The sequence below is a fragment of the Notamacropus eugenii genome, chromosome 1 (genome assembly GCF_028372415.1).
Source record: "Notamacropus eugenii isolate mMacEug1 chromosome 1, mMacEug1.pri_v2, whole genome shotgun sequence".
Taxonomy (NCBI): domain Eukaryota; kingdom Metazoa; phylum Chordata; class Mammalia; order Diprotodontia; family Macropodidae; genus Notamacropus; species Notamacropus eugenii.
The window spans coordinates 203,070,498-203,087,062 of record NC_092872.1 but is presented as its reverse complement, the minus strand read 5'-3'; the positions used below and the strand labels follow the sequence as shown (position 1 = coordinate 203,087,062).

At 37.9% G+C, this 16,565-nt stretch overlaps 1 protein-coding gene across 8 annotated transcripts in view; it reads right to left on the bottom strand.

The window, feature by feature from the left end:
* PLEKHA1 (pleckstrin homology domain containing A1) overlaps positions 1 to 16,565 on the bottom strand; it is an 81,159-nt gene that overhangs the window by 55,247 nt on the left and 9,347 nt on the right. For 6 of the 8 annotated variants that reach the window (XM_072624672.1, XM_072624682.1, XM_072624654.1 and 3 more), the window contains exon 2: positions 1,325 to 1,485. The exons of the other annotated variants lie outside the window; for them this stretch is intronic. In XM_072624672.1, coding sequence (XP_072480773.1) covers positions 1,325 to 1,465 — 141 coding nt within the window. In that variant the 5' untranslated portion in view covers positions 1,466 to 1,485. The remainder of the gene's footprint in view (positions 1 to 1,324; positions 1,486 to 16,565) is intronic. 8 annotated transcript variants of the gene reach the window in all.

The following is a 16,565-nucleotide window of genomic DNA, read 5'->3' as shown; positions in this document are numbered from 1 at the left end:
AGAAGGCTGGAGCAGTTATCTCTTCCAACTCTAAAAGTTTTTGATTTCAAGTGTTTTAACTTACAGATTAATATTACAAAATTTACCTGAATGATTTGAATGTTAGTAAAAGTTAGCCTTTAAAGGATGCTATGTGCTCTGTAATTATAACAACCAAGCTTGGACCTGAAGAGTTGAAAAATTGTACTTTCCTTCTTTCTTTACTGCAGAAGTAGAGGTACCAGGTGTGGAATACTGCATGCACTGTTGGACAGGGGTAATATATTGGTTGTTTTTGCTGAACTACCCCCACCCCTTTTCTTTTTAAGTCTTTGCCAAAAGGAAGTGTATGCTTGCTAGGGGAAGATAAGAAGAATATAATCAGAAATGAATATGATAAAAGTAATAGGCATCAATAAAAATATTTTTACTATTAATGGACTTATTACAATAAAGAAACAAATCTCATATGAGAATGTGAAAGGGCAAGCACATAAGGATTATGATGTAAGTGGTTGATTTGTGAACAGATCACAAAAGTTTTATAAGGTCACTATAAAAATGCTTGAAAAACACCACCATCTAAAAGACAAAAAGTCTTAAATAGTTATCCTTCCATTTAGTCATCCCCTGATTCTAAAACAAAATATTAATGCAAAGGCAAATGAAAGCAAGAAAGTCAGTAGAGTACAGTGGACAAAACACTTGATATGGGGTCAGGAAGAATCAGGTTTGAACCCCACCTCAGACACTTACTAGCTACATGACTTAAACACTAAGCCTCAGTTTCCTCATCTGTAACATAAAGATAATAACAGCACCTACCTCACAAAGTTTTGTGGGAATCAAATGAAATAATATATGTCAAAGTGCTTTGCAAATCTTAAGGTGCCATATAAAAATTAGTTCTTATTTACTATAGCTATGATATCTGGCACGACATTCAATACTTCAGATACTCTGTCATCTTAGCAGAGAAGGTGCCCCTGGCACTGTCACATATCACAGCCTTTTAAATGACTTTACAAGTGGATCTTTTGTGAATTTCTATAGCCAAAAATTTCATAACTCATCAGCCACACTAGTGAAGAGACTCTCTAAACTTCACAAAATCAGGCCTTAGATCCAGAACAAAAGCGTCTGCAGTTTGGGATGAGCCACCAGAGCTTTGGCCCCCTCTTAGAACAGCCTTCCAGAACCCAAGGTCACAATCATGTCATAACAACATATCACTGTATGGCTAAGTGGCAGTAGGGAGAATTAATGGACACATATGGCATTAGTCTGAGGGTTTGGATGTTTATCTGTAAATTGCTTTAAAAGATCTCCTTAGAGCTTTACAAACCTGTGGATTATCCATGTACCAGACCAGACTATCCTCTCTGGTATCCAGGATGAAGTACCTCCGCAGAAATTTCCCACTATTCTCATTTTCTTCAATGTCTAGAAAACCACAAATTCGATTCTGACGATCCACATAAGGCATTTCTGAGCTTGAACATTACACTGAAAAATAAAAAAATAAAACAGGAATCAGTTTCTTAATAAAGGCCAGAAATAGAAGGGCAGAGCCAAGATGACAGAGTAGAAGGATGGACCTGTAGAAGGTCCCCCCCAGAACCCATAAAATACCTTTAAAAAATTATTCTAAACAAATTCTAGAGCAGCAGAAGCCACAAAACAACAGAATGAAAGAGATTTCCAGCCAAAGGCAGCCTGGAAGGCCGACAGGAAAGGTCTATCACGCTGGGCACAGAGCAGAGCACAGCCAAGCCCAGGCTTGGCGCACGACAGGGACAGCACTGGAATAGGCCTCAGGGTGCACAGACTCTCTGGCAGCAGCTGCAGTTCCCAGATCCCTCAGGGGACAAATGACAAAGGCAGCTTCAAAGGAGAGTGAGAAAGCACTTTCACCTGCGTGAGAAGGGACCCCAGTGGCCTCAGGGTAGCAGCAGTTGCTACAGCACAGTGTCCATTTTAGGAGCCCTCAACCTAAAGCCCCTGAGGGCATCATGCAGCTTATCTGGATCTCATCCCTGAGTGGTAGCCCTGGGGTGAGGAGGAGTGCTGGCTAGTCTGGTAGACCTGGTAGAGACTCTGGAGAGGGAATCCTACTGGCAGATCCTGGGTAGAACAGAGTGCTTGTGGTTGCTCACAGACAAGAGCACAGTCCAGAAAAGGAGTGAACTCCTCTCCCTTCATTGTGCCACCTTGGAGGAACTGAAAACTTACAGGCCCCCAGAGTATTCCCTCCTCTTGACAAAAGACTCAAAAGTCAAGTAACTGGCTGAGAAAATGCCAAAAAGGGGGGAAAAAATATGACTACAGAAGGCTACTTTCTTGGTGAACAGGTATTTTCTTCCATCCTTTCAGATGAAAAACAATATATACTACCAGAGGAAGACCTAAAAGTCAAGGCTTCTGCATCCAAAACCGACAAAATAAATATGCAGTGGTCTCAGGTCATGGAAGAGCTCAAAAAGGATTTTGAAAATCAAGTAAGGGAGGTGGAGGAAAAATTTGGGAAGAGAAATGAGAGCAATGCAAGAAAATCATGAAAAGCGAGTCAACAGCTTGCTAAAGGACACCCAAAAAAATGCTGAAGAAAATAACACCTTGAAAAACAGCCAAACTCAATTTGCAAGAAGTCCAAAAAGCCAATGAGGAGAATGTTTAAAAAAGCAGAATTAGCCAAATGGAAAAGGAGGTTCAAAAGCTCACTGAAGAAAATAATTCTTTACAAATTAGAATGGAGCAAATGGAAGCTAACGAGTTTATGAGAAATCAAGAAATTACAAAACAAAACCAAAAGAATGAAAAAATAGAAGACAATGTGAAATATCTCATTGGAAAAACAACTGACCTGGAAAATAGATCCAGGAGAGACAATTTAAAAGTTATGGAACTACCTCAAAGCCATGATCAAAAAAAGAGCCTAGACATCATCCTTCATGAAATTATCAAGGAAAACTGCCCTGATATTCCAGAACCAGAGGGTAAAATAAATATTGAAAGAATCCACCAATCACCTTCTGAAAGAGATCCAAAAAGAAAGACTTCTAGGAATACTGCAGCCAAATTGCAGAGTTCCCAATGCAAGGAAAAAATATTTCAAGTACTCAGAAAGAAACAATTCGAGTATTGTGTTAATATCATCAGGATAACACAAAATCTAGGAGCTTCTACATTAAGGGATTGAAGGGCTTGAAATATGATATTCCAGAAGTCAAAGAAACTAAGATTAAAACCAAGAATCACCTACCCAGCAAATCTGAACATAATATTTCTTGGGAAAAAATGGTCATTCAATGAAAGAGAGGACTTTGAAGCATTCTTGATGAAAAGACCAGAGCTGAATAGAAAATCTGACTTTCAAACACAAGAATCAAGAGAAGCATGAAATAGTAAACAGGAAAAAGAAAGTCATAAGGGACTTACTAAAGTTGAACTGTTTACATTCCTACATGGAAAGATAATATTTGTACCTCTTGAAACTTTTCTCAGTATTTGGGTAGTTGGAGGGATTATACATATATATATATATACATATATATATATATATATATATATATATAGAAAGAGAGCACAAGGTGAACTGAATAGGAAGGGATGATATCTAGAAAAATAAAAGCAAAAAATAAGGGGTAAGAGAGGAATACATTGGGAGGAGAAAGGGAAAAATGGAATGGGGCAAATTATTTCTCATAAAAGAGGTAGAAAAAGCTTTTTCAATGGAGGGGAAAGGGGGGAAGTGAGAGGGGAAAAGTGAAGCTTACTCTCATCACATTTGGCTTAAGGAGGGAATAACATGCATGCTCAATTTGGTATGAAAATCTATTTTACACCAGTAGGGGAGAAGGGGATAAGTGGGGTGGAGGGAATGATAGAAGGGAGGGCAAATGGGATGAGGGAGTAATTAGAAGTAAACACTTTTGGGGATGGACAAGGTCAAAAGAGAGAACAGAATAAATGGGGGGCAGCATAGGATGAAGGGAAATATAGTTAGTCTTTCACAACATGTCTATTATGGAAGTCTTTTGCAAAACTACACATATATAGCCTATATTGAATTGCTTGCCTTCTCAGTGGGGATAGGGAGGGAGGGAGGAAGGGAGAGAAGTTGGAACTCAAAGTTTTAGGAAAGAATGTTGAGAACTGTTTTTGCATGCAATACGGGTAATGGGGTAGAGAAATCTATCTTGCCCTACAAGAAAAGAGAGAAGATGGGGATAAAGGAAGGCAGGGGTGTGATAGAAGGGAAAGCAGATTGGGGGAAGGGGTAATCTGAACGCATGGTGTTTTGAGGTGGGGGAGGGAAGAGATGGGGAGAAAATTTGGAACTCAAAATTTTGTGGAAATGAATATTGAAAACTAAAAATAAATAAACATTAAAAAAGGCCAGAAATAAGACTATTAAAGTTTCTCCTCAATGGACTCAGAAATATATTGAGAAAGTATTTAACAATGTACATGAAGACATTTTCAATGAAGACATCAGAACTCTAGAACATCTGAGGTGTGGGACATATCTCTAATTCTGTGAATTACATTTTCTGTGACTGATCTGATTATTCAAATCTACATAACCATGAGAAGGGGGAAAAAAAATTTTTTTCTCCATACTGGTAAACTATTAAATAGTTTAAGATTAGGGGTGGGGAAACTGTGGCCTTGAGGTCATATGTGGCTTTCTAGGTCCTTGGGTGCAGCTTTTTGACTGAGTCCAAGTTTTACAGAATAAATAATTTTATTAAGGGGATCTGTTCTGTGAAGTTTGGATTCAGTCAAAAGGCCACACTTGATGACCTCAGGGTCACACGGGGCCTGGAAGCTGCAGGTTCCCCATCCCTGGTTTAGATGATTCTTTTCAGGGCTAACGAACGTAGACTTAAAGAAGTCATCCATGTAGTATGTTGGTATATTAAACATTATAGACAAGAGTTCTCTAGACACATGAGAGAGGCAACATGGCATCTGAGATAGAAAGTGGCCCAAGTTCAAGTCCTCCTTTTTCACATATACTCCATAACTGGCATATAATAGGCACTTAAATGTTTACTGACAGTGTAGCCCTGGAGAAGTCTTAGTGCGCCATGACAACTCCCTAATACTATATATACTGAAGAATAGTTTTGACAACCATAACATATGGACTCACTGGGATTCACGAGGCTTGTCTCTGCCCCTAAATACTTTTATGACTTTGAGCAAGTCACAATCTTTCTTGTGCTAAATATCTTCTTCTAAAATAAGTGTTGAACTAGAGGGTTTCTCAGGTACACTTTCTGCACTGAATCCTATGATACTATGATTCATATAATATTCTAAAAATTATCATGCTTGACTTCTATTTATATAAGCAAGAGACAGTATGTTAGAGCAGAAAGGACACTAAGTGAAGACATAGAACCCAAGTAGTGGGACACTGGGCAAGACATATAAGTTTTCAGTGCCCCAGGTAGCTCACTATGAATGTGTCACTGAACAGGTGCTCAACAGATAACAATTCGCATGGGCAGAAGAAGTTTTCTATGAAATCACAAGTCCAATTTTTTTTCAAGTATTTGAAAATTATAAGTGAATATATAAAAACAAGGTGGCATTTGACCTTCTATTCAGAATCAGACCTAACCCCAAAATCTGGTCAACAAATTTTCCATGCACCAGCTGAGATGTAGAAACTTCTTTAACCAAGTACACAAGAGCAATTTTTTTAGCCCTAATCCAATTAGCCTGCATCTATCTAATTTATTTGACTTACAATAAAATATGTAAGTTGAGTAGAAATAGTTTCTAACATCATGAAATCATCAGCAAGAGGTATGCTTGCCAACTGGAAAATGAGAAAAAATACTCTCCTTTGAAGTGAATTATAAAGTATTTTATGGATCAAAGTGAGAGGCAAAATGGAAGGTCTCTCTATAAAAGGCACAACTTCCAATAGAGTGAAAACTATATTTGACATCCCGAAATGCTTTGAATGGCCCTCAAGAATCATCCTATTAGAACGTAAGCTCTGAAAGGGTTAAAAAAAAAATTCTCTACATTCTAGAATGTGCCTTACAAATTACAGATGACAACATTAATACTTTACAATATGAAGTCTATGGCAATCCTATAGGAAGACTGCAAAGTTGTGAAGAACTATAACAGAAGATTGACCAGTTCTGAGGGCAGGAAAGAAATCTTCATACTAGGCAAAAATTAAAGCAATTAAAAAACCCAAACCCATGAGCAGTATTTGTCCCAACATTTGGCTCCTTCCAAATGGACTCCTACAGAGTCTAATATTCCAAGGGCATGCTCCAAAGCACCCAAGATGCTTTTGGACATTAGTCATATAGATATAGATCTAAAGGAGACAAGTGGCTTTGAAAAGACAAAGACAAAGTTTGCAATTAAGAGGAACTTTGGAGAGAACAGGTTCAGTTGGATGAAGAGGTACAAAGCCAGTACAAGAGAGTTAAGAAGAGAGGGAGAAGTGGAGAAAGTGATTTTAGACAACCTTCTTATGGAGTATAGCCACAAAAGGAAGAGAAATATGGGAACCGAACTAGTATGGACAGACTGAACAAGCCAAAGTTTTTTGAGGCTGGGGCAAGCATGTATGTCTGTAGACATGTTTGTAGACAGTAGGGAAGCAGCCGAGAAGGCCAGTACAAATGTATACTGCTCTCTCAAATGGGTTCTCAGTGCTGTAAAATGATCCTTCTTGGTTCTACTGAACTCCTCAAGAAAACTATTTTCTTCAAGTCATCTACAACAGCTTCTTCTTCCTCCCTCTAACAAAGGACCTCAGGTTATACTTCACTTTAAAAAATCAGGACATCCATCCCAAGCACCTCTCCTCCTCAATTTCACAATTAAATCACCTCAGCACCATACTGCACTTCTTCTTTGTTCTACACCTTTTTGTCAATACCCTCCCAGCCCCAACTGGGTCCTTTATCTAGTCTCCTCCACGGAACTCCACTTCCATCATCATTTCCCTCCCTATACAGTCAACATTGTCTTATCCAATGACTCCTTTACATGCTACTTATAAAAATGACCAGCTCTCTCAAAAGTAAAATCTTCACTTGGCCTTATCATTCTCTCAAGTTATCAAGCTCTATCTTTCTCTTTCACAGTCATATTCTTAGAATATGCTTTCTATACTCATTGCTTCCACTTTCTCATCTCCAACTCATTTCTCAACCCCTTGTATCCAACCCCTGGAATCTGCCACCCTACTCAAATGAAACTGCTCTTTCTAAGGTCATACTAATGATCTTTTCATTGCAGACTCTAAGGTCTTTTCTCTGTCTCTCTTCTGGTTTTCCTACCATTACTTTGTCATGGTCCTCTTGCTACCTAGCAGCCTAATCTTCTTCAGTCTTCACTCCAGAATCACAAGATCTTAGATATTGAGCTAAAGCAGATAAGTCAGGTCTCCTCGTTCTGCCATTGTTCATCCTCCATGTCATACTCCTTATACATGAGCATACCTCAGGGCTCTGTAATGGGCCCTCCCTTTTTTGGCTCTAAACTTTATTTTTTAGTTATCTCATCACTTACTCTGAATTCAACCAACTTTATGTAGCTGGCTCCCAAATCTTCATAGCCAGCACTCAGCTTTCTCTTGAGCTTTATACCCATATCTCCACCTAGCTATCTCACAGGTTGTTCAAACTCAACAGTCTAAAACTAAATTCCCTCTCTCCTAACTTCCCTATTTCTGTCCAAGGTATTACCATTATTCCAGTCAACCAGGTTCAAAACCTAGAGGCATCATCAATTCTTTCTTTTCATGCACCACTGCCATGTTGTCATATTTTATCAACTCTTCCTCTGGAATAGCTCCTTCATCTACAACTTTCTCAACACTCACTAGATAAACAAAAGTTTAGTTGAAGCAGTAGTGTGAAGGATGAATTAGACGGAAACAGAGGGGAGGTTTGTGGAGTGTGAACGAAAAGAAAGAAAGAGATACAGAAGATATTATGGAGTTAGAACTGACAAGACTCCATTACTAGCGTACTTTTGGGGGGACAATTCATGTTAAATGTCTTAGAACCATAAAAGTATATTATCAAACTAACTTATTCTTTCTACAAAAAAGTATTCCCTTGAAAAGAGTCTAAATTTGAAAAGCAAAGCTCCTCCACTGCTGTCATGTCTTATTCTCATTTAGAACTGCTGCCTTTTATAATGATAAATATTGGAGGGGATGTGGGAAAACTGAAACACTAAAGCATTGTTGGTGGAGTTGTGAACTGATCCACCATTCTGGAGAGTAATTTGAAACTGCGCGCAAAGGACAATCAAACTGTGCATACCCTTTGATCCCAGGTCTGTATCCCAAAGAAATCATAAAAATGGGAAAAGGACCCACATGTACAAAAATATTTATAGTACTTCTTTTAGTGGTAGCAAAGATTTGGAAATTTGAGGGGACACTCGTCAGCTAAAGAATGGGTGAACAAGTTGTGGTATATAATTATAATGGAATATTATTGTGTCATAAGAAATAGGTTAATTTCCAAAAAATCTAGAAAGCCTTACTTGAACTGATACAAAGCAAAATGAGCAGGACTAGAAGAACACTGTACACAGTAACAGCTATACTGTATATCTACTGTGAATGATTTAGCTATTCTTAGCCACACGCAAACACACACACACACACACACACACACACACACACAATCATCCAAGACAATTCCAAAGGACTCATGATGAAAACTTAATACAGATCAAAGTATACTATTTTTCACTTTACTTTTTCCATGGGTTTTTTTTTTCTTTTGGTTTGTTTCTTCTTTCACAACATGAGTAATATGGAAATATGTTTTACACGATTGCACATATATAACCTGTGTAAAAATGCTTACTATCTTAAGGAGGGGAGTGGGGAGAAAGGAACAAAATTTGGAACTCAAAATTTTTTTAAATGAATATTAACAATTGTCCTCACATATAATTGGAAAAAATAAAAAAATAAACCCACTGCCTTTTCAGAAAGATTTATTATTTTAAAAATTCTACAAGACTAGCAATCAGATAACCAAGTATTTTAGAATTATGTATAAAGCAAGGAAAAAAATGGCCTAAATGAATCTTCCATTTGAGTAAAATGAATGAACTTTAGATTTTACTTGAAAATTTATTTGGATTGCTCAGAGACCTTTCTTGACTTCTTTCCTATTTATCAACTAGGTTCCACATAGTTGAGAGGACTGGATATGAGCCTGATATGTAGAGTTATATCTCACCTTTTATAACTTATTCTATGTCCTAACCACTCCCTAAGAATATTTAAAAATGAACTCTGCATTTTCCCAGTTTTTAAAAATCAGATGATCAGTTTTCAAATAAACTAACCTGCAGGGTCACTGAAACATTTTAAATGCAAAGGAGAGAAGAGCAAAAAGAAATCATATTCAACCAGAATAGCTGTGAATGTTACACTGAAATTTATTCCATACATTAAAAGAAAAACAAGCTGCATATAAAAGAAAATTACACTTTCATGTAGAATCCTCTTTTTTCTATTCTACATACATCAAAATGTTAATTTTATTTGGTGTTTCAATTCAGAATTTTTTTAAAGGACTTAAAGAAAAAAGAAAAATTAACTAGGCCTTCCAAATCAGACATCAAAATACAAAATAAGTAATCTCTACATTCTTTTTCAGTTCTAAAGTTCTATGATTCAATGCCTATTCAAATATTTTACCTATCTACCTCTTCACAAACTGAAAAAAATGATACAAATATTAAGTACATAAAATTCACAGTTTCTATTTCCTTAACCTATTTTTATTAAAAGTCACCAATAGCTATTTGTATGTCAGCCTGTAGCAGATCATTCAATAATTGCTAAACACATGAACCTTGAGTAAATATAAAACTATAAGAAATATAGTAAACTTAATAAATTTTGGCTCAATTTTTTTAAACCCAGGTAGTAAAAATAATAGTCAGTAGTCTCAACTTCAAGAACTCTTCATGAACCATATTCAAGCAGTTCCAACATATCTACTCCAGTCAAGATCAGAAATTTTCACCAGACCAAATAATGATTTTTTAAATATCTGATAAACATTTATAGTATCAGCCAGAAACCAGTGGGCAATAATAAGAAAAGGGAATATCAGGCCAAGCAAACAAGCTTGACCTCCCAGTGAGAGCAGCAACTAGTGAGACACCTGTGGACTGACTACAGGGCTCTGTGTCTGGAAGCAGCAAGGACTGAACTCTTGACCCAGGAGATCCCAGGGTGGGCCCTTAGAAGCTCTGGGGAGTGGCAGCAGTCACAGTAGTACCGTTGCAGCAACACTCAGAACAGGAGGTTCCAAGGTCCCTAATTCTCTTTCCTGAGACACCACTGAGATCCAGGACTCTGAACCTCAAAGATCCATGGGGGACTAATCTCAGGAAGAAAAGGTCACTGCAGGAACCCGAGGGACCATGGATGAAATGAAACTGGGTCAAATACCCCATCCAAAAGCTGTGATATCAGTAACAACTGACTTGGAAAACAGATCAAGGAGGGAGAATTTGTGAATCACTGGATTTCCTAAAAACTATGATTTGTTTTTTGAAGAAATTATGAACAAAATCTGTCTTGATCTCTAAGAGCTAAGTGAAGACAGAATGCCTTTAAAAAAAAAAAACCCCAAGAGAAAAAAAAGTCCCAAGACTCTTCATTCTCACTCCCCATATCCAGTCATTATCAAATACTACTCCTGAACATCCCTTCTCCTCTGACACTCCCATACCCTGGTTCAGGCCCTGATCATTTTGTACCTAGACCATTACATAACCTTTTGGTTGGTCTCCCAGCCTCAAGTCTCCCCACACTCCAGTCCATCACTCACTCAGCTATCAAACTGATCTTCCTTAAGTAGAGACATGTTACCTCCCTACTCAGAAAACTTCAGTGGCTCCCTATTACCTCCAAGATCAAATATAAAAACTTGCTTGATTTCTAAAGTCCTTTACAACATGGTCCCCTCCTACCTTTCTGGTCTTCTCCCTTTCTCCTCTCATCATACTCTCTAGTCCAGTCACACTGGCCTACCTGCTGCACCTGACATCTCCAGATGCTAAGTGTTTCCACTGGTTGTCCATCATGTTTGGAGTGGTCTTCCTTTTCATCTCTGCCTCCTGGATTTCTTGGCTTCCTTCAAGGCTCACCTAAAGTTACCTTCTGCAAGAAGTCATTTCCAGACTCCTTAATCTTATGGTGACGCAGCAGACACAGAGCAAGGCCTGAAGTCAGGAAGACCTGAGTTCAAATCCAGTTCCTAGACAAGTCATTTAACCTGTTTGCCTCATTTTTCTCATATGTAAAATGGGTATATATATATATGGGGGGGGGTGCATGTGTTAGCTCTTGTTGTAATTATTGCTGTCTTCTAAGATTACCCCCAGTGTATCCAGTATTGATCTTTTCTGTAGGTGATTGTTTGCATATTGTCTCTCTCCTTCCATGGACTCCTTGAGAACAAGGACCATTTTTTGCCTTTGTTTATATCCTCTGAGCTTAACCTAGTGCTTCTTACATAGCAGGTGCTTAATAAATGCTTGGTGACTGACTTAACAGAAACGTCATAGTCAAAAAATCCAGTCAGTCAACAGGTATTTGTTAAGCACCTACTAGGCACACTGTACTAAGCAATGCAGTTTCCATGTCAAAGAAAAAATAAAATAGGCCTCTAAAAAAGAAGCAGTTTTAGTACCAAGAAACTAGAGTCTGGATCAACTGGTCAATAAGCATTTATTAAGCACCTACAACTAAGTACCAGGCATGGTGCTAAGAACTGGGATTACAAAGAAAGGGAGAAAACAATCCGTGCTCTGACAAGGGCTCACGATCTGATAAATGACAGGATCTGGAAGTTTCTACAACAAGAGGACCTTTTGGAATACAGTATTCCAAAAGACAAAAGAGATAAGTTTACAACTAATCATTTAACCTGAAAAGTTAAGTCTAATGCTATGGGGGGAAAACTTAACCTTTAATGGAATACAGGCCTTACAGACATTTCTGATGAAAAGCTCATCACTGAGTAGGAACACGAAGACGGAAGTAGACGCATCAGGAGAACTCTAGAAAGATACATTTATGTTTGAGCAATCAAAAGGAACTGTATGATGATCTGGCACTAGCATTTGAATATGGGAAGAAAAAAAAAGTGTTCCTTGAGAAATTTAATTCTTCAAAGGATACAGAGGGACTTAAATTTTTTTTTAAATAAAAAATCAGAGGTCCTGGGGTGGAGTTGTTTCTATTCTGGGGGTTTTAAGAGGGGAAAGAAAAAGTATAAAAAGAATGCAATCAGATAGGAAAGCAGAAGAAGAGGGTGGAACACCTATGTTCTCTTAAATGGGGCAGGTGAGAAGAGTAAACAAATGTGGAGCTAGCCTTGTGGGGAATGGTGAACAGAAGAAGCTCACTCTTATCTGAAATAAACAAAGGAAGATTTAACAAAGACCCACTCAAACAGTTTGTTACAGAAATTCATCAAACTGGGCAAAGCAGGGAATAACCACACACTTCCTGCTCCTGAAGGAGAAACTCAAAGAGGGATAAAAGAAAGGAATTAGAATCTGAGGGGTGCCCATCAACTGGAGACTACCTCAACATATTAGTATTAGTGTCATTAACAAAGGACAAAAAAAAGACATTTTTAAAATCTAGGTAGTATAAACTAAATCAGAATGAAATGAGTAGAACCAGGAGAACAATTTATACAAGAATTGTAAAGAAAAACAACTTTGAAAAAATGCAATGACTAACCACATCACCAAGGTACCTACCAAAAAAGCACTTTACCTACCTCCTGACAGAAAAGAGGTGAAAACAAGGCGTTGAGACATACATTTTGGGGGCATGGCCACTGTGAGGATTCATTTTGCTTCACTGTGTTTATTTGTTATAAAGGTTTATTTGCTTTTAAAATTTTTTCTTGGTTTTTAAATGGAAAGATAAATAGAACATTCTACTGACTATATGACAAGCACTGTGCTAGACCTAGAATTAGAAACAAAAGCAAGAAAGACAAGTCCTAAACCTCAAGAAGCTTACATTCTAACAACACATTCAACAATTTCAGTAGTAAACTTCACACAAGTGTGAGTGTGTTCGTCCTTCGTTGCTGAAGAAGACAATGCCATCAGAAAAATGATGACATGACTTGACTTTGTTTTGAGTGAGGGAGGACTGTGCAAGTCACCAGCCTCACTTCTCCTCCAGAACCATCTGAATCCAGTGACCAGATATTCATCAGGATTACTAGAGATGACCCAGGATGAGGCAATTGGGGTTAAGTGACTTGCCCAAGGTCACACAGCTAGTGAGTGTCAACTGTCTGAGGTGAGATTTTGAACTCAGGTCTTCTTGATTCCTGTACTGGTGCTCTATCCACTGCAACACCTAGCTGCCCCAAACTTCACACAGGTAACAAGGAGACGAAACTTCTTTAGAACTCAGGTTGCCTGACTCCAAATCCAACACTCTCCACTGCACCATGATGTCTCATGATTTTTAGCTTCACCAAAATTCTCATCTCACATAAATTTTTAAACAGAATTCATCATTATTCAAATTTTTCATCAATTATGGTGGTCCAGCTCTATTTATATTCAACAATCAAAATTTTACTGCATTCTGAAAAAATAATTACTACTGTCTCTTTCATTCATAAACAGTTCATAAACTCCAAAGAACACAGTATATCACAAAAATACAGCTACTTTACTACTGAGTATCAAGATTCACTGTTCAGAGATTCAGTTTTAAAGTCCACTCAGATCAAGTAGGGCAAGACAAATACTCCAGAAAGAATAAAGAAAACAACAAATTATCGTAAATCCTCTCCCTGATTATTCAGTTTACTAAATTGTAAACTCCTTGAGTAAAGGAAACATGTCTTTTGTATGTTCTGCATAACAAGAACATGGGAACACATTAAAATTAATTTTACTTCCTAACAATGGGTTTTTTTTGTCAAATGCTTATCAATTTCCAATTCCAAGGGGCTCAAAACCTTGGGTCTCATGGTTAACTCTTTTTCTTTTTCTTTCTCTACATATAATCACAAAGTCTTAATGATGATCACCTTATGCTTCTCCAGTTCTCTGTGCCTCTAAAACTGCCTATCAGACTAGTCACAAACCTGGATTACTGTAACGATGGGGTTACTGGGGCTGCTCTCCCCTACTAAGAGACATCCTACTAAGATACATCACCCATTTAGCTACCTAAAACACTGCTTTCATTTCAGACTTAAGGAATGCTAGAAGGAACAAGAGATTTAGCCCAATTCCCTCATTCTACAGAGGAGGAAACTGAAACCTGAAGAGAGAAAAGTAATTTCCTTAAGCAACACAACATAGCAAATTAAGGACAACTGTCACTCTCCTATCTGAGACAGTACAAGAGCAACCTACACTAGACCAAGACTAAATCTTTTCAGTGGCATTTATGTTGCTCTACTAAATGATTCCCCATTTTCTATGCAAGATTGTTTCCCTCTACTCAGCAATACAAACCCAGTAAAGCCAATCTCTGTACTAAACCATAATCAAGATGTAGTATGACAGGATAGAGAAAGCAAAAGATTGGGATTGGGAGGCCTGGGGTTAAGACTCCCATCTGTCATTTGCCTGCTCTAAGTTACACAAGTCATTTTAGTTCTCTGGGTCTGTTGGATCATGTGAAAAATGAAGGCACTGGACTAGATGATCTATAAGGTTCCAACTTCCTCCACTCCCCCCAGTAGTAAAAGCCTTCTCCTATGCCTGATTATCTTCCTTATATGTGTTTGGTATATGAGTATATGTGTACATATTGCCTGCTCCATTTGAAAGTAAAGTACTGTTTAACTTCTGTCTTAGTATTTAGCAACAATAAGACATCAAGAGTTTTATTGTTTACTTAAAATAGGATCAAATGACTTTGTTATCATTCACTACCATTCTAGAGGGGGAAAAAACCAACTTAAGACTAGTATCAGACCTACTTCCACAACTCCCTCCACTTGGAAGGCTGTGCTATTTTACCCACGAAATTTCTGCCCACGAAATTAAACTCATCCTTTAATGCCCAGCTCAAAGGTCACCTCTCTTCTACGAATGTCCTTTGTGTCACTGTAACTGTTTACTGCCACTATATTCCTCCTTGTAATACATTATGTATTCATCCTATCTCACCTAACAAACTCCCTGAAGCCAAAGACTATCTTTCTCATATTTCTATCCATCAAAACAACACACACAACAGTGCCTTACAGGTGTCTAAATATATGTTTAACTGAATTCAAAAATTTGATTTGGTTACTAAAATTGCTTTAGTGCAAATAGGATCAACTCTAACATTCCCATGTCAAAGAGGCATGTTGCTTTTCTCTATCAAAAGCTTTGTTGGCCCATCTAGTAACTTGCTTAAGTGCTTTATAGTAATATTTATATACATAATTTTTCTATCAGAAGAAAAAATATCATGAAATCCAATACAATTCTTTTCAGAAAAAAATAATCAAGGGTACTTGAGATCCCTAATTTTACAATAAAGGTGGCATCATATCTCTTCTATGTTCCGTAGCCAAAATCCTAGAAAAAGCTGTCTTCCACAGGACCTCCAATCTCACCTCCCATTCACTTATCAATACCTTGCAATGGCACACTACAAGACTACTTAATGGGTTTTTTTTTTCCCATTTTCATTTTTCACAATCTCTCATGGCTCCTAAGAATTCAAGCATCTTCTCTATGAAGAGGATTCTCAGTTCTACACCCTTAGTCCTCTTCTCTCCAACTCCACCTTGCTAGACCTTAGGCATTTCAAATTCAGCATATTTAAAACTAAACTTCAGTGGCTTCCTATTGCCTTTAGGATAAAATACAAATCCCCAGTTCAGCAATGAAAGGCCTTCACAATGGAGCTTAATCTTTTGAGACACTTCACACACTTTCCCCACCACCACCACTTTACATGCCATCCAAACTGGACTACATGCTCTTTCATACATGTTCTTTTGCTACAGCATACCTATACCATGCTAGGTCAACAAACAAATTTAGGGAGCACCCACTCCGCTTTCAGCTCTATGACATAGACCTCAAGGAGAACCTAGTAATCCTAACAGGACTCTCTACCTTTGATAAATGGATACACAGAGTGAAATCACAATTACAACTAACCAAAAGTGACAACCATGCCACTCTCCTGCTCAAGAAGTTCCACTTGGCACTGCTCCAGGGACCAAAGCCCTTTGGGCTCCTTTTATCTCTCAAATCCATGCCTTGGCATACAACTGTTCCTTGTGACTGGAAGGTAAGCCACAGCTTCCTTTAAGGCTCAGCTTGAGCTCCATGTCCCACAAGAGGCCTTTCCTGACTCGCCTGCCCTCAATCACCTGATATTTACTTTGGATGGATTTTGTCCCTCCTTCTGTGGAGGTGCTACTTGCCTAAGTAAGTTCCTTTAAAGGCAGGAATGGTTTCGTTTTGTCTTTGTATCCCCCATCTCCTAGCACAGTTCCTGACACATATTTGATATTTTAATAAATAACTGTTAACTGATGACAATTCTTCAA